Source organism: Littorina saxatilis, linkage group LG10 (genome assembly GCF_037325665.1).
Source record: "Littorina saxatilis isolate snail1 linkage group LG10, US_GU_Lsax_2.0, whole genome shotgun sequence".
NCBI lineage: Eukaryota > Metazoa > Mollusca > Gastropoda > Littorinimorpha > Littorinidae > Littorina > Littorina saxatilis.
In genome coordinates this window covers 27,642,870-27,661,893 of record NC_090254.1, presented here as the reverse complement: position 1 = coordinate 27,661,893, position 19,024 = coordinate 27,642,870, and the positions used below count along the sequence as shown (strand labels likewise).

At 41.8% G+C, this 19,024-nt stretch overlaps 2 protein-coding genes across 4 annotated transcripts in view; one reads left to right on the top strand and one right to left on the bottom strand.

Annotated features, from left to right (window-relative positions):
• LOC138977831 (uncharacterized) overlaps positions 1-1,510 on the top strand; it is a 31,199-nt gene extending 29,689 nt beyond the window's left edge. Inside the window, exon 4 of the mRNA XM_070350438.1 lies at positions 81-1,510. Coding sequence (XP_070206539.1) covers positions 81-1,123 — 1,043 coding nt within the window. The 3' untranslated portion in view covers positions 1,124-1,510. The remainder of the gene's footprint in view (positions 1-80) is intronic.
• Positions 1,511-13,252: 11,742 nt separating this feature from the next.
• The window catches only part of LOC138978530 (ATP-dependent translocase ABCB1-like), a 50,666-nt gene continuing 44,894 nt past the window's right edge, over positions 13,253-19,024 (bottom strand). For all 3 annotated transcript variants that reach the window (XM_070351265.1, XM_070351266.1, XM_070351264.1), the window contains exons 27-29: positions 18,731-18,934; positions 17,777-17,923; positions 13,253-17,272 (exon numbers count right to left, since the gene is read on the bottom strand). In XM_070351265.1, coding sequence (XP_070207366.1) covers positions 17,075-17,272; positions 17,777-17,923; positions 18,731-18,934 — 549 coding nt within the window. In that variant the 3' untranslated portion in view covers positions 13,253-17,074. The remainder of the gene's footprint in view (positions 17,273-17,776; positions 17,924-18,730; positions 18,935-19,024) is intronic.

The following is a 19,024-nucleotide window of genomic DNA, read 5'->3' as shown; positions in this document are numbered from 1 at the left end:
TTCCCCTTCCATACAATTGGTCTTAGACATATGAATCAGAATGAAAAATACCGTAAATAACGTATAATAACTTGTTGCAGGTGAGGTGACCATCATGATCAAGGTGCAGGCCTTACTGCTGGTGGTGCCGGAGCGTGACTCGGAAGGGGACGTCATCGACGCTTCCATGCTGGCCTCCCCTGACCCCCACACTTCTCGTCGCCTACACCAGTCCTACGAGAACATGCTGATGCTGGAGGATGAACCCGACCACCTGTCCCGGCGCATCACGGAGTATTCCTACGCTACGGATGATGAGGAAGAACACCCACGCAAAAAGTCTTTCTTCTGTTTCTGCTTTTCCAGCAGAAGAAAGAAAGCCAAGGAGAAGAAGTATGTAGACCAGCAGGAAATGAAGCAAAGAAACAGCAAAGTGAAGGGGGGAGGGGAGGGGGGAGAGGAGGCGGGGGAACACAAGGGGAGCAACGGCGCCAAGTCTTCCACGCAGCCCCGGCTTCAGGACACCAACAACAGTCGTCTCCATGGCAACGGAGACTCTGTGGACGCTCCTCTCGGCGGGGACGCTAAGCGGAACAGCGGCAGTCCTCGTAAAGACACAAGCGTGGAGCAGGGAGGGGGGAGGAAGGTGGTGAACGGGCGGGGGCGGGGCAAGGAGAACCAGGACCCCGTGGTGATGGAGTACAACAAACAGATGGAGCTTGTCAGACTCAAGGCCCAGAAACACGGCCACACCGCCAGCCCCAAGTCCCGTTCCTCCGCTATAATCATGTGTGAGAAATGGAAGTCGGGCGGTCAGTACTTCCGCAAGAAAGTGACGGCCCTGTGCCAGCAGTTTGAGTTTGACCTTCAGACGTACGTGATCAAGTACGTGGAGCAGGAGCGCGGCACGCTGGTGCTGTCGATCTGGACAGAGGGCGAGAGCATGCTGGTGTCCACCATCTGCATGACGCTCGACCAGCTGCGACAGCTGCAGGCAGACTACACTAGCGGCGCTCTCACAGAGCGTGTGGACGCCTTACTCAGGACCAACCAGTGTCTTCACAAGCTGGACATCAAGGACATGAAGCTGGACGTGGTCATCCAGGATGACCAACTGAGGCAGGCCCAGCAAGAGCTGGCGTGACGTGACGTAACGCACGTAGCTTAGTGAGTGTGCCGGTGCTGTTGTGACGTGATGTAAAACACCTTGCTTAGTGAGTGTGTAGGTGATGCGATGGTGCATGGTGTCTGTGGGCGTGGTGCCTAGTGACTGTGTTGATGCTGGCATGAAACAGGGTGATTGTGTATCTCATCTGTGTTGCTGCACAGTGCTTTAAGTCCTTTGTACTGGAAACTTGCATTCTCCCAGTAAGGTACGTTGCAAGCCCCTGGAGCAATTTTTTGATTAGTGCTTTTGTGAACAAGAAACAATTAACAAGTGGCTCTATCCCATCTCCCCCCCTTTCCCCGTCGCGATATAACCTTTGTGGTTGAAAACGACGTTAAACACCAAATAAAGAAAAGAAAGAAAGTGTGTGTCGGCATGACACATGATGCCTAGTGAGTGTGTTGATGCTGGCGTGACACACAGGTAATTTTGTTAATGCTGGCGTGAAATAAGGTGGTTGTGTATCTGTGTTGCTGCTAGCGTGATGCACAGTACTTAGTGTCTGTCAGCCATGACACATGGTGCCTAGTGACTGCTGGAGCATAATGGCATGATGCTCGGTGCTTAAGTGACTGTGCTGGTGCCAGTGTCATCTACTGTTCTGTGTAACTGTACTGATGTTTGCATGGCTGTGTTGATGCTGGCGTGGTGCACAGTGCCTAGTGACAGCTGGTGCATACTGGCATGATGCACAGTACTTGGTGACTGTGCTGGTGTTTGCATGACTGCGTGGTTGCTGGCATGAGGCACGGTGCTGATAGTGACTGACTGTGCTATTGCTCACGTGATGCACGATGCTGGTGCTTTATTCGTTGTGTGCATCTCTGTGTACCACAGGATGAGACTGGTGATACTTTGATTTTAAGTACCACTTAACCAGTTGCAGGATGCAGCCACTGTGGGTAATGATGTATGCTTATGTTAAAACACACACTGCAACAATACATCAGAGCAATTCGATCTCACTGCACTGAGTACTCATAGGTCCGACTGTAGAATGTTTGGCACTCACATGTCTTCACAGGCATGGTAGGGATCTCTGAAGGAAGATGCCATAAAGATAAAGAAAACACAAGAGATTGCATTGTATCTGCAAGTAAACACCAAGTGCACTAATCTACAAATAATATAAATATGTATTCATGTAACAGAAATGTACAATCGTTTGGCAGATTATCCTTGATGGGATATCGATACAACAGTAATTTGGAGAGTTCCCTTTTTTATTCATTTTTCATTTTCATTACTTTATTGTCCCATCGCTGGGAAATTCGGGTCGCTTCCTCCCAGTGGAAAGCTAGCAGCAACGGAGTCGCGCTACCCAGGTGTCTGCGTGTTTAGGTGTATTCAGCCACCTGCACTTGTGGCAGAATGACCAAGGTCTTTTACGTGCCATTGTGATGACACGGGGGTGGGACATGGCTTCCGTCTCTGGGTCTGCACATAAAGTTGACCCGTGTCCGTCCCGGCCCGAATTCGAACCTGGGACCTTTCGATCACAAGTGCAGTGCTCTACCAACTGAGCTACCGGGCCCCCACAAGTTTCAAGCTTGTGCAAAACCATGTCGATCTTTTGATGTGACCTGGCTGTGCTGGTACTGTCAAGTTACTCACTGCACATTTCTCAGGGCTCCCCAAATGGTGTGTCCCTGTGGACCGTATGCATTAGAAGCCGGACAAGCATACCAGAAATGAATGGAGGGGGTCCCACTCAACCTTAGGAAAGAGCAGGTAGGTTCTGGGACGCAAAACATTTTCATTATCAAGCGTAACCGTCAGTACTGATTTTGAGACAGTTATTGGCTGGGAGTAATAGCACCAATAGTGAATACAGTTAATGAGTTATGAGTTTCACGCAGAAACGACAAAAGAAAGGAGGGTGAAGTAGATGCAGATGTTAGCTGTGCCGGGCTAAGTTTATGATTTAAAGTTCCGCTGAAGGACCCCCTAAATTAAAAGTGCGGGTCCCAGGACCATCTAGATAGAGCGTCTGTGGGGAGCCCTGGGTGGTTTTCTTTTTCTGGTTGCACGTTCAACTTGACTTGTAATCTGTCCATAAGGAAGGTTTTGGGCATTGCTATTGTCACTAGCCATCTGTTGCACTTAAGTATAGGTCGATGCATACATAATTAATGGTTTCAGACTAGTGATTTTCTACTTGTGTTTTTTTTCTTCTTTTTCTCTCCAACAATCATTGGTTAGTTTATTAGTAGTGCCAGGTTTTGCTCAGTAGGAGTAAGGGCATGATGTCAGAATATGCTTGAAATATGTATGTACTGCATTGGTTCATTTGTGATTTGAATCATGCCCAGAAAGCATCCATGATGTTGAATTGTTGGTGTGTGTCCAAGTGGAGCCGGGGTGGTCTTATCCCGTGTAAACGCCCGGCACATCTTTGACTGTCAGCACAACTGTTGACACGGGAAGGGCTGTGCCTTCAGACAAAAGAAAAGACGACTGATATCAGGCATGGGAATTGTCCGCCGAAAGGCAAATTTTCGCCAAATTTTTTTTTTGTTCCGCCGAAAAAGCAAAAGTGTCTGCCGAAAAAATAAATGGGGGAGGCAAAAATGGTTCTAAAAACTGAATATAATAATAATGGCAAACTTGGAGCTAAGATGACACCAAATTACACCAGTTGGGTTCTTTGACTTTGGAGAAAAAAAAAAAATCCGCCCAAAATGCCCCCAAACCCCCCTAGCAGGGCTAGGCGCTTCGTGCCGTCAACTTTGCTATTACTTACAAATGTTCAGACTTTTTTTTACTTTTTTCAATTCCCATGCCTGTGATTAAAAAAAGAGCTAATTAACGTAATAAGCCCCATGTCCATATCTATGTATTAACTGTACTGTTGTACAGTCCATGAGATTAATCTGTTTACATTTAACAACATATCTTTACATCTTTTTGTGTGTCTCAGACATATTTTGGTACCTTACCTAGTAATATTTTAGCCATATATATTTAGAGCAAACTGCACCCACTCCCCTTCTGCCAAATCTTTCTCTGAAATATCAAATAAAGTTGATGAATTACTATCCACAACATCTTCTTGCAGACACAGGATGTGGTCTTACTGAAGAGTAAACAAATTCAGTTTGCTATAAACTGAAGGTATTAAAAAATATTTTTCTACGAGTGTTATTGTCAGATCATATGTTTTAAATATGTGCGACATATTTCTTGTACTAAAAAACGATAATTTCAAATCTGCAGACTTCTCAGTTAGCTCAAGTGGTATCTTTGTTTTATTCTGGTCTTTTATTTTTCTTAGAATAGCTCCATAGTACGGCACACTCTCAAAAATAGAAAACCACTTTTGTTTTAACTTTGGCATGAACAAATATTTTATTTTAATCATTACTATATTGACTGCTAAATTGTATGCATGTGATGAACGTATTTTGCCTAAATATTCTGAGGGCATAGCTTACAGCCCAAAATTCAAAATAACTTGATTGGTATGTAACACTATTTATTGAAAACACATTTTTAATCAAACATGATTTTAATGTGTGTATCCCAAAGCATGCAAAAGTAAATGCAACTGAAAGAAATTAAGTCCATCTGCAGCTTATGGGGACAATGTATTTTTGAAAAATATGATTAAGGCCTGGTTGTGGTGAAGTGCAAATTATACTTGCAGGACTGTTTGGTTGTGAGTCATAACGAATGATGAAAGAAAATCTGATTGACTTTTGAAGCCTTCATTGTAGTAAAAAGTATGCGTGTGCAGCCACAACAACACATATGAAATTTCTCAGTTTCATGTTACTCGTATCCGCTTTTCAAACGTAACTATCAACCTGTCAGCGTTTTGTTTTGTGACTCATTTTTTAGGCTGACATTCCTAAGGCCAAAAAAAAAAAATTGTCTGTTTAGGGTAACATGACCAAAAAAAGTAGGGTCGGTAGGTAGGTAGGGTTTTTTTTTTGGTTTTTTTTTGTTGGTGTAAATGCTATGTTGGCTGAACATTCACTTCTTATATTTGATGAATACATGTTTCAAAACTAACGTATAAATAAAACAGAGAGAAAGGGAGAGAAAGAAACGCCAAATGTCTCTTTTTAGCATTTTTACCTCTTTTTTTTTTTTTTTTTTTTTTGAAATCAAAAAAAAGTTTTTGGGTCGGCGCCAAATCGATAGGGTCGGTCGGGTTACCCTAAACAGACAATTTTTTTTTTTTTTGCCTAATGCAAGTGTAATATTTGAAATGAATCAATCACATTGATTGGTTGAGATTATTTGTCCACACTGTACATACACTTTTCTCTTCATCTGTCTATAATGACACATCTTGTTACAACTGTGCTATGCTGGCTTGTAATACAGTGGAACCCCCCTTGTAGGACCCCCAATTTAAGACTCCTCCTTTTTCAGACCTTGCTTTTTCAGCTTTTCTGTTCATAACCTGTGTAAATTTACCTCCATTTTAAGACTCCCTCCTGCTTTTCTCAGAATGTTGGGGGTCTTAAAAGGGGGGTTCCACTGTAACACCTTCTTGTGTCTGTTGAGACATTATTCCTAAATCATGGATTTATCTTTGGCTTCCATCTTGTTTGGTTGTGTTGTCCATCTTTGTGTCAGTACTGACAATCTTTTCCACAATTCTTCGGGAGACAAAGTGCAATAATTGCAATCTTGGCTGACTGGTTGTGTGTGATTAATTGCCTTTTCCAGCAAAACGAATGCAAGCATTTAAAAATCATATCCAGTGAGAGATGGTGGTGATCAGATCTAAATACAGCGAAACCTGTTTTAAAACCCTCAGAATTAAGACACCCTATATGTTTTAAGATCTTGCTTCCCAAGATTTTCGTTTCACAAAGTCTTTAAATTGACCTGATTTCAGACTCCCCCTCCTTTTCACGACCCAAGTTTACAAGAATTTTGATGGGTTGAAAACAGGTTCCACTGTACTGTTCTTCTGCTCTCAGCTGCAGTATCATTTCAATCACATGACATCACAAAGGTTTCTACATTGTGCTCTCAGCTGCAGTATCATTTCAATCACATGACATCACAAAGGTTTCTCCATTCTGCTCTCAGCTGCAGTATCATTTCAATCACATGACATCACAAAGGTTTCTCCATTCTACTCTCAGCTGCAGTATCATTTCAATCACATGACATCACAAAGGTTTCTCCATTCTGCTCTCAGCTGCAGTATCATTTCAATCACATGACATCACAAAGGTTTCTACATTCTACTCTCAGCTGCAGTATCATTTCAATCACATGACATCACAAAGGTTTCTGCATTCTGCTCTCAGCTGCAGTATCATTTCAATCACATGACATCACAAAGGTTTCTCCATTCTGCTCTCAGCTGCAGTATCATTTCAATCACATGACATCACAAAGGTTTCTACATTCTACTTTCCAAGGGGAACATGGGTACAAAAGAATCACTGGTCATTTTGTTTTTACTTTGTAGCTCAATTTGTCTTTGAAAATCATTCACATTTGTAGCCTATTCATTTTTGTGATTTGATATAATTTCTCTGTTTAATTTTGTTTTAAAGAACGAAGAATATTTCTCCATATATTCTATCACTTGTAGCTCAATTTGTCGGTGTAAATCACTGATATTTGTAGCCTTTTCATTTTTATGCTTTTTTCCCTGTTTATTTTATTTTTAAAATATATTTTTATAGAGAATCAAGATCATTTCTCTCTATTCTATCACTTGTAGCTCAATTTTTCCTTGTAAAGCACTTTCACTTTAATGTAGCCTCATGATTTTTTCAAGAGAGGATTTTGTTTCTATGTAGACTATCATACTGGGACAGAGAACTTTTCTCTGTATTTAAATGTTCATGAGCGTTTGACACTGATTTTCTACTGCTAACGGACCCAATCAATGACAATGTGCCTAATGGACCAGCGATTCTTCTGGACAATTCCACACGTAACAACGCAACGCTTAGTTAATATGCCACATTCACTTTTATTTGACCAATTTTGTCTTTTTCAAAATCCTTTCAGTGAAAGTACATGTAGTGCAATTCCAATCTTTTTTGCGTTAACATTTTTGTTTGTGTTTTGTTTTGCGGTCGAGTGGCTTATAGTGGTGCAATTATGTATCTAATCTTATGGATGTTGACATTGAAAAGCATGATCCTGAGGTTGAGTAGGAATCGATTTTAGGGCAGTTTAACTTTAAGAACACGTGTGCATTTTTGACAGTGTTTTTTTTATTTCCTCAACTGTGTTATACACTTTTATTTGTCTTGGTTTACAACAGCAGGTGGTTGTTTTTTTCTAAAAATACTATGGAAAAGAGTATGATTCTCTTATCCATCTTGTTTTTAAGACAATATAATCAGGTTTTGTAAGCATTACGCTTCATGTACAGGTTACTTTTTAACATACAAGTTCTGAATTTTTCTGTCACCTAGAAATAGAAAGTCTTTCCTTTTATACCAGGCTGCAGCCATGGAAGGGAGGCAATTATGCAATATTCATTAGCTTGATTTCTGCACTGAATTCTCCATTTTTGGGCTGATTTTGTTTCTGCTCATAAAATCGATGAATATAATTATGTCTGTGTCTTGACAGTGTAGCAGTAGCTCACTTTGTTCAGACTGCGAAGGACAGGTGAAATTATTTATTGTTTGTTTTGAGAATAATTTATGATGATGAGTTGAGATCTATGGTTGAGCTTGAATAGATGTGCATTGTTATAGCGTGGATTGAGTTTGCACACAAGTATTGGCTGTTCATGTGTGTGTGCTATTAAAAATACTTTTTGAAATCAAAAGAGAATCACATTCATGTTTGTGTTGTGGTGTGTGTGTGTGTGTGGGGGGGGGGGGGTGAGGGGAGCTGTTTTACCTGTGAAGATCTGTCTGATTGCACAAGACATTTTAAAGAAGTGATTTTGTGGCAGGGTGACTGGACGGCGAATGTGTGAATAAATATGATGATACACTAAAACCTGTCTCTAAAGGACACCCTAATTGGGGTATGGTAATGGTGTCCCTAATAGACAGGTGTCCTTCCTTCACAGGTGGAGGGGCCGGGGCAATATTTTACAAAGAGCACGTAAAATGTACAAGACACTTTTTGTCAATCCTGGAGTATGTATTTATTTTTCAACACAAAACACAAGGTAAAAACTTAAATAAAATTACTTAAATAAAATAAACTTAAATTTTCATGTACGTAGTGTCCGTTTGTGACAGTGTTTACACTTCCTACGGTCCGAAAAATCGTGTCCGCGTCCGTTAGTGGCAGGTGTCCGTCCGTTAAAGGTTAGTTATTGTTGAAATCGTGTTTGTTCCATGATAAACTGTCCGTATGTAGCAGGTGGCCGTTACAACAAGGGTCCGCTAGACTCAGGTTTTACTGTACTCAATTATACTCAAATTGGCAAGTGAATGCCGATTTCAACAGCCAATATAATTTACGTACACTCTTCAAAAAAAGTTAAGGATCGGTTGAAAAAACGGATCTAATTATAAAAAATTGCCCAAAAATTTAAGATCGAAATAATAATTAAAAGATTAATGTGTTTGAATTAACAAATGAACAATGAGTCTTGACCTAGAATTTGGTTTGGCAGGCAAAGTTATTTCCCTTTGTGGGACTTCTCAAAAGCTTCTGCATTTTGGAAGAAAAAGGGTGTTTTTTATAGCCCCATGAAATTTGCGGAACGCATGCCAGGGCAAAAGGTTGTGATGCACGTGCTACAACAGGGTCCTGGCTATGAACATCGCTCACCAGCTTGTGTTTAAAGGTTGACACGCTGACACAATTATGCACAGTAGCAACATGCCCCCACGAAGAAAACTAAGCGATTTGGATAGAGGAAGGGCAATAGGATGGCTACAAGACGGTGTTGCTGCCAGGCAAGTGGCCCAGAGGCTTGCAGTGGCTCCCTCTGTCATCATCAAACTAAAACAGAGATTCCAAGCAACTGGAAGAGTGCAGGAACGACAATGTTCTGGTCGGCCCAGAGTCACCACACAAAGAGAGGATCGCTTCATTCAGAGGCAGGCCATGCAACAAAGATTGGCTACGGCAAACAACATTAGGCAACGCCTACAAGCTACCACCAACACTGTTGTTAGTGGTCAGACGATCCGAAACCGCTTACACAACTTTGGCTTTGCAAGGCGTCCAGTCCGAGGAACAACCCTGACTGCTAATCACCGAGCAGCTCGCCGAGCCTGGTGCACTCAACATGTGAGGTGGCAACGTCAGCAGTGGGCTCAGGTGTTGTTTACAGATGAGTCCCGCTTTTGCTTGGAACCTGCTGATGGTCGCATCCGAGTGTGTAGGCGTCGCGGAGAGCGCTTCGCAGAAGGCGCTGTTCTGGAACGACAGCGTTTTGGCGGAGGCTCTGTGATGGTCTGGGGAGAGATCAGCACACGTCTAAGGACACTCTGTACAAGTGGGCAACTTGACCGGTGTCCGCTACCAGAATGAGATCCTGCAACCCCTGGTCGTTCCAGCCCTCCAAGCGATCGGCCCTCGTGCGATTCTTCAGGATGACAACGCACCTCCCCATCGCTCTGCAGCTGTAATTAACACCTTCATCCAACAGGCCAGGGTCAACAGGATGCTGTGGCCAGCCAACAGCCCGGACCTGAACCCCATAGGGCACATGTGGGACGAGCTTTGTCGTCGGGTACAGCAACATCACCCTCCTCCTGCCAATCTGGGTCAACTGCTGCAATGGAGTTCCCAGAGCATTTATATACAACCTGATCCACTCCATGCGCCAACGATGTGTTGAATGCCTGGCACACAACGGAGGGCACACGCGTTATTGACACTGATTCACATTGTTGTGAATTCCATTTTCGAGGGTTGTCACGTTTAACACACTCTAGCTAAATTGTCGCTGCTGCGTTCGATCTTTGCTTTGTTTGTCATTACTCCTTGGTTGTTCAATTATATAATTTTTAAAAAATGAAAGAATTCGGTCTTGTCTGTTTTGTGTGGCGTGCTTGTAAAAAAGTGATCCTTAACTTTTTTTGAAGAGTGTATAGTGAAACGCTCCCTTGAGATCTCAAATATCAGAAAAAAATTGACTGTTAAAAGGGAGGTAAATTTACAGACATTTAACTTACAGAAAATCTGGAACACTAGTGTCTTCAAAGGGGGTGATGTTATTAAAATGGAGGGGGGTGGGGTTTTTAAAACTGGGGGGGGGGGGGGGGGGGGGGGGGAGGGTGTTTCACTGTAGACGGTCTGCAGTGCTTGTGTGTATACACACCAAAGGGGATAATTTAGGTACTAGCAGGTCTGCACATATTTTTAACTAGATGATTACCCGCTTCGCCGGGCAGAAGTAGAGCCGGCGCACGAAGGAAAGGAGATAAACGAGCTAAACACTGGAGACCTTCTAAAAATAGTAACGTGCAGTGACCTTCTAAAAATAGTAACGTAGTAACGGGAATATGGATTGCCGCCACACGGAGGAAGGGAGATAATCGTGGCTGAAAACACTGGAGAAGATAAAGAAGAGTTACTGGTAGTGGATCCACACCAAAAAAAAACAAAATCGGTTCAGTGCGCACAGCGCTGCGCGCTGAGAGCACGTGTTGAAATATCTCATCGACCAGGTTGTGTCCAGGGTGTACCTGAATATGATCACCAAATTTGAAACAGATCCATCGAGAACCTTGGCCGCGCATCGCGCACAGACACACAGACAGACAGACAGACAGACACACAGACACTAGTCGTATATATATATAGAGGCACAGTAAGCCTCCCGTAAACCATCACAGATACGGTCAGGCTTTTACACACAGTACAAACACCCTTTCATTTAAACACTCACCGATTGAGAACATCCTAGGTGCCCTCCGTAAAGAGCGAACAATTTTCAAAGAATTTATTTTTGCGTTGTTTACCTTACCCCTGAGCCATCGTGAACCCGTGTGATCCAGTTTCCCTTTTTCACAATGTAGTCGTCAGTTAGTCATTTGAATGCGACTCGATGTGAGCTTATTTACAATAGCACATTTTTATGCACGAAACAAACGGCTGTGGTTCACAAGAACTCTAGCGATGGCTTTTGACTGTTGAGAGGAACGGCGATATGCATAAACCGTCGTCTGCTACGACCCTTGCGTGACCCTGCTTCCGGGCTTTTCTTTTGTCAAACTTTCACAACTTCGAATTGTCCTGATCTCGTCTTGATGAACAAATTTTTGTGTAACAAGCTGTCAATTTATTATTTAGATTTTAAAAGTTAGGTCTAGCGCAAAAACGCACCACGGTCCAAAAACATTTTGATAATCATCGATTCACGGCTATCGCCAGTTTACATCGATAGAATGAGACCCGAAGGGAAGTAACTCATGTTTGACCTGAGTTCAGGATAGGTCCAAAAAGTGTTCGAGACAATCTGCAAAATTAATTCTTTAAAAATTGCTCGCTCTTTACGTAGGGCACCTAGGATGTTCCCGTTTGGTGAGCGTTCAAATGGAAGGGTGTTTGTACTGTGTGTAAAAGCCTGACAGTATCTATGATGGTTTACGGGAGGCTTACTGTCCGGGCGTGATTTCCGGTATTGAATATTCATAATAGCCGTCCAGCACCAAAACGAGGCGCCATTGTTGTAGAGGACCAAGTCCACGAAAATAAATTCTTTGAACATTTCTCACGCTCGACAGAAAGCAGTCAGGATGTTCCCGTTCGGTGAGCGTTCAAATGGAAGTATGCCTGTACTGTATGTAGATGCTCGGGGAGCTCTGTGATGGTTTGCGGGAGGCTTACTGTGCCTTTAACCTGGGAGATCGAAAAAAAATTCCACCCCTTACCCACCAGGCGCATGTGGGATTCAAACCCTGAACTTTCAAGCTTAAAGGCAGATGACTGAGATGTCCTTACCACTAGGCTATTCGCCTGTCAACACTGCATGCACTCATCCACTGGTTTGTAATTACTGATTTTCATAGCCAATGTGCAAGTACCGGTTCAGCCTCGGTGTAATGTCAACCATGAATCTCAACTGGCAAAAGTATACAGTGGAACCCCCTGTTTAAGACCTCCTGAGAATATCGTGTCTTTAAAAGGAGGGAACCTTATAATGGGGATAAATGTACAGAGGTTTTGAACAGAAAGTCTGAGAAAACATTAAGGTCTTAAAAAGGAGGGAGTCTTTAATTGGGGCGTCTTAAAAGGGGTGTTCCAGTGTATAGTGTTTTATAACCCCCAACTCTCAATCCAGTTCATAGAGAATACTACAGGGCTTGCTGTGTCGTACCAGATTTACACAAGTTTTTTTTTTAAATAAAAGCAACGAGTGTAAATCTGGTACGACACAGCAAGCCATGTAGTATTCTGTTTGTCCTACATACTGTACTTACGTGTATTTTACTGAAAATGTCTTGCAGTCGAGGCAGCTAAATTGAAGACGCTTGTTTTGGAACCTCGATCTCTTCTAAAGCCTCGTGCAATCTATTACGTCAAAGTAAAGAAACGTCACTCTGAAAGTGTGGCATGACGTGTTAGTTCTAAAGATTCATAGAGGGTAATTAGCAAGCGCAATTTTTGTTTCTATAATGACGTTTGTCTTGGTGACTTTGGCATCATAAGCAGTGGAAAAACAGGTCCCTGCCAGACTTGCTTGACATGACCTCATTTACATGATATACACACGTGTGATTTGAACGATTATTATCTCACGGGTGTCTCTCTCACGTATGTAGGATAAATTCATGTATAAAATAGTCAATTTTGATACACAAAGCGACAGGCACAGTGGCTTGGTGGTAAGACGTCGGCCTCCTAATCGGGAGGTCATGAGTTCGAATCCCGGTCGCTGTCGCCTCGTGGGTTAAGAGTGGAGATTTTTCCGATCTCCAAGGTCAACTTATGTGCAGACCTGCTGGTGACTTAACCCCGTTCGTGTGTACACGCAAGCACAAGACCAAGTGCGCACGGAAAAGATCCTGTAATCCATGTCAGAGTTCGGTGGGTTATAGAAACACGAAAATACCCAGCATAACTCCCCCGCAATCGGCGTATGCTGCCTGAATGGTGGGGTAAAAAACGGTCATACACGTAAAAATCCACTCGTGCTAAAAACCCGAGTGAACGTGGGAGTCTAAGCCCATGAACGAAGAAGAAGAAGAAGATACACAAAGCTCACTCTTATTTTATTGAAAAAATAATAAAAGTAATACAGGCTAGATATGTTGCAAGACAATGAAGAAAAGGAGAAGGAAGAATGAAGGGGACACAACTGTTGAGTACATGCAGTAACTCAGGTGTAAGACTTAAAAACCTGAGTAATGAGACAATCAACCATGAACATTAAAAAAAAATTCACATAACACAGCCACTTCAAGCTATGCAAAATGTTTATCACACAAAATAAAGACTGTTCAAGTTTGTACTTGGCCTAATACCTATTCACATTCAAAGCCTATCACAGTAAAAGGTAGAAGGTTCTGTCAGATTCTCTCACAGTTGATGCTGGTTACAAATCCTGATCCAAAAAGTAAGAAAAATTGTTCGGGGGAATGTCCTAGACACTCTTGTACAAAAACCTGTTCAACATGACATGTTTTTTGCCTCACAATGTAAAGTGCTGAGCTGTATAATACAATATGACACACAATGTTCAACAAGACGGACAATAGAAAACAAAATGTAAAACAAAAAGCAGACAGAATTAATTCACGAGCATTTCCTTCTACAGTGGTACCTGCCAATAACAAGCACCCTAAGGACCAACCAAACGTGGTCCTCAGAGACAGGGGGTCGTTATGGAAAGGTGATCGTGTTCTATAGGAAATAAGCTCGTTGGGGTTTCTTTGGTGTGGTCTTAATGGGAAGGTGGTTGTTATCAAGAGCTGGTTGCCAGGGTAGATTCGACTGTACCAGACACATACACATGTTTCTGCTTATACAAAATAGTACTTACTTACTTACTGCCTTTCACGCCTGGTGGCAGCGACAAAGATACAAAATAGTGGAGTCCCATAAATTATAAAACATCTTCCCCTTTTTTACGTCCTTTGTTTCTCGTTGAAGTACATGTATAGTTATTCCTATTAATTTGCTGTCAAAAAAAATAAAACTTTTATCGTTATTGTTATAACTGTTAAGAACTTATTTAGTGTTGAGAGAATCTGCTGATGAACAGCAATTTTATGCAGGGCAACTTTTCTTCAGACCACGTATTTCCCAGTCTTTGGGACCCATGGTTATAAAAACCATTATCAAAATTTTCACTAGTAATTAATATATTGTATAGTCTCAATGGCATATGAACAGACAGATTCTGATTAAAGGTGCAGATTATTTTGTGTTTTTTTCTCTCCGTTTTCTGTTTAAAGCTTCAATATCAAAAAAACTAAATGGCAACTAAAAAACAACACAGAAATAAAGAAAAAGCAGTTTGATTTATGCTCGGCACAAAAAGTAACCATAAACTTGATTTTCTTACATAAATTACTGCTTGCAAATGTCTGCTCAGCAAGTTACTTTTTTCACCAAACATACATGGTCATCAAGATCACATGATCAAAGTGAGAAATTCAGAATACTGAAAAAAAGAAATATTCATGACTGCTCTCTTGTCATTAATATAACATTGCTCCTGAGAAACAAAATTATCAAAAAGTCAATTACAGCTCAGACTTTGAAATGACTGTCTTTCTTCTTCTGCGTCCATGGGCTAAAAGTAAAACTCCCGCGTACACTCGTGTTTTTTTGTACGAGTGTGATTTTACCTGCATGACCGTTTTTACGCCACTTTTGGGAGGAGAGAGTGACTGTCATCTTAAAAAGGATTCCTTTTTTACATTTAGTCAAGTTTTGACTAAATGTTTTAACATAGAAGGGGAATCGAACGAGGGTCGTGGTGTATGTGTGTGTGTGTGTGTGTGTGTGTGTGTGTGTGTGTGTGTGTGTGTGTGTGTGTGTGTGTGTGTGTGTGTGTGTCTGTGAGTGTGTGTGTGTAGAGTGATTCAGACCAAACTACTGGACCAATCTTTATGAAATTTTACATGAGAGTTCCTGGGAATGATATCCCCGGAAGTTTTTTATTTTTTTCGATAAATACCTTTGATGACGTCATATCCGGCTTTTTGTAAAAGTTGAGGCGGCACTGTCACACCCTCATTTTTCAATCAAATTGATTGAAATTTTGGCCTAGCAATCTTCGACGAAGGCCAGACTACGGTATTGCATTTCAGCTTGGTGGCTTAAAAATTAATTAATGACTTTGGTCATTAAAAATCTGAAAATTGTAAAAAAAATAAAATTTTGTATAAAACGATCCAAATTTACGTTCATCTTATTCTTCATCATTTTCTGATTCCAAAAACATATAAATATGTTATATTTGGATTAAAAACAAGCTCTGAAAATTAAAAATATAAAAATTATGATCAAAATTAAATTTTCAAAATCAATTTAAAAACACTTTCATCTTATTCCTTGTCGGTTCCTGATTCCAAAAACATATAGATATGATATGTTTGGATTAAAAACACGCTCAGAAAGTTAAATTGAAGAGAGGTACAGAAAAGCGTGCTATCCTTCTCAGCGCAACTACTACCCCGCTCTTCTTGTCAATTTCACTGCCTTTGCCATGAGCGGTGGACTGACGATGCTACGAGTATACGGTCTTGCTGAAAAATTGCATTGCGTTCAGTTTCATTCTGTGAGTTCGACAGCTACTTGACCAAATGTTGTATTTACGCCTTACGCGACTTGTTTCTGATTAAATTGTTTCCTTTGCATTAAAAAGAATAAAATAAAAACACCATGAAGCACAACGAAAGCCAGGCCATTAACATTCACCATAGACAATCATGAGCACATGCAGGTATTGAAACAAAAATAAAGTCAGCATACATACACCCAGTATTCTTGTTCTTGAGACTCATGAATGAGACAATTTCACACAAGTGGGCATGATGGCACTAAAAATAGTAAACTGTGTAAACATAAAAACCACTATACACTGACCTGTTGCAGTCACACACAAAAACACACACACACACACACACACACACACACACACACACACACACACACACACACACACACACACACAGTGTGCATTACCATCTCCAATGCTGAAAAATTAAGCACTTAATCTTATGCACTCAAATTTGTTTACATATTACATTAATCATTCATCAATTATGAGATGATGAGCACCACTTTGTCAAATCCAGCACCACACTTTTTTGTGTCAAACACACAAACACACACACACACATTACACCGCACCATACACACACACTTGTAACGATGTGAAAGAACTAATGACATTAATTTTACAAATTGACACGCATTAAATGATTTCCGTGTTTGTAGTCGCAAGTCTTTAGACGAATGGTTGACTGGTTTGTGTAACGGAATGACTCAGGTTTCTGTGAATGCCAGGATAGGTTCTTGTAATCTTGTTGTTCACACATCTTGCGTATGCCCCTTGCTTCACAGAACAGTTCTAGTTCACTAGAAAATCGACATGCATGTCGTGAATCTTTTGTTTGTTCACAATCCTGGGTATGCCTCTTGCTTCACAAAAAAAGTTCTCGTTCACTAGACCACCGACACAGATGTCAGTGAATCTTTTTGTTGCTCCCAAATCCAGCGAACACCCCTTGTTTTGCCAACAGTTCTTGTTTACTAGACCATTGCAAAATACAGAATGCAGAATAAGTATCGATCCACTGACAATGATGTCAGTGAATCATTTGGTTGTTGACAAATCCTGAGAACGCCCCTTGCGTTGGCCAAAGTTCTTGTTCACTAAATCATTGACAAGGATGTCATTGAATCTTTTGGTTTTTCACAATCTGGTTATTCTTCATGAAACAGCTGTTCTCGTTCCCTAGACCACCGACACAGATGTCAGTGAATCTTTTTGCTGCTCCCCAATCTTCTGAACGCCCCTTGCTTGGCCAAAAGGTCTAGTTCACTAAATCACTGACATGGATGTCAGTGAATCTTCTGGTTGTTGACAAATCCTGAGTACGCCCCTTGCTTGGCCAACAGTTCTTGGTGCGTGCCTTGCTCCAGCACCTGTCCATCCTCCATCACAAAGATGATGTCAGCGTTCATGATGGTGGACAGGCGGTGAGCAATGACTATACACGTACGTCCCTCTCTGGCGTTGTCCAGGGCCGTCTGGACCAGCTGCACACACACAAAGCAATTACACTTTTTATTTTTTCATTTTCATTTTCATTACTTTATTGTCCCATCGCTGGAAAGCTAGCAGCAACAGAGTCGTGCTACCCAGGTGTATGTGTGTTAGGTGTAATCAGCCACCTGCACTTATGGCAGAATTACCGAATTAAGGTCTTTTACGTGCCAGAGTGGTGACACGGGTGTGGAACATTGATTCTGTCTCTGAGTCTGCACATAAAGTTGACCCGTGTCTGCCCCGGCCCGGATTCAAAGCTGTGACCCTAGGATCACAAATCCAGTGCTCTACCAACTGAGCTACCGGGCCCCTGCGGCGGTATTGCAAAATGCCATGTAAAATACGAACTTCCATTTCCTGACTTAGCATCTGAGTCAGACGTGTCACGAACAATGCATTATTCTGTTTTCTTTTCTCTATGACAAGAAGTTGACCTATATTAAAACTAAACATTAACTTCACGGATCAATAATAGACATGTACATCTACAATACCTTTTCACTCTCCGTGTCGAGAGCAGATGTTGCTTCGTCCAGCAGGAGGATTCTGGGATTGCGGACAAGAGCACGTGCAATGGCAACACGCTGTTTTTGGCCTCCAGACAGCTGGGTTCCTTTCCCTCCCACCTGGGTGTCATATCCCTGCACACAATGCACTTTGCCGTATAAATAGAGCTGTGTCACTTTACCCATGATGTGACAGCGCAGTGAAGCAACAATAAGTTGATCTTAGCAGTGTATTTATGTTCGATTATGCTTTTTGATCGTGTCTTTGTGTTATTACAAAAGCAATGTAGTGCCCAAAGAAAAATGTCCATGGTTATTTAAAATAAAAATGGACATTACAGTTTTCTTATCTTATCTTATTGACTGATTCCTCCTCCGAAAACGGCGTATGGCTGCCTAAATGGCAGGGTAAAAAAACGGTCATACACGTAAAATTCCACTCGTGCAAAAAACACGAGTGTACGTGGGAGTTTCAGCCCACGAACGCAGAAGAAGAAGAAGAAGAAGACTGATTCCCGTTTACTACCAGCAATAAGTGCTTGTGGCTAGCCGCATGCTTTACAGGTACCGTAAACGAGTACGTAAATGAAACAATTTTGTGCTAGCCGGGCAAGAATTCAACAAGATTGGCTGATGTTGAAAGAATTGTCTGTAGTCGTCAGTGAATAGCAATAAACATGGATGCGCCTGGGTAGTGCACCTCTTGTCGCTGCACGCTCTTCGCTGGAAAGAAGCAACCCAGAAATTTGAAAACAGATAATAAAACCGAAAGAAATCAAACTGATTGGCTGATGTCAAAAGAGATGTCTGCAACCATGAACATGCACGCAACGGGGTAGTGCACCTCTTGTTGCTGCAAGTTCTCCGCTGGAAAGAAGCAACCCAGCAACTGGACAATAAATTAATAAAACCGAAATAAATAAAACTAAATGGTGAGGTTACCTGTGGCAGTTCAGCAATGAACTGATGGATGTTGGCCGTTTTACACGCCTCAATGACGTCTGCCATGGGAACGTTGCCCTCCAGACCATAGACAATATTATCCCTCACGCTGCAGTCGAACAGAACGGGCTCCTGACTGACCACGCTCAGCAATGAACGCAGCACATTGATGTTGTATTCTCGGATGTCTATGCCGTCTATCAGCTGAGGAGAAAATAGAAAGGAAGATGTTTTGTGTCAAGAAATCCAATGTGGGATCGATCACCGCTGGAGCAATAAAATGCAACAGTTATA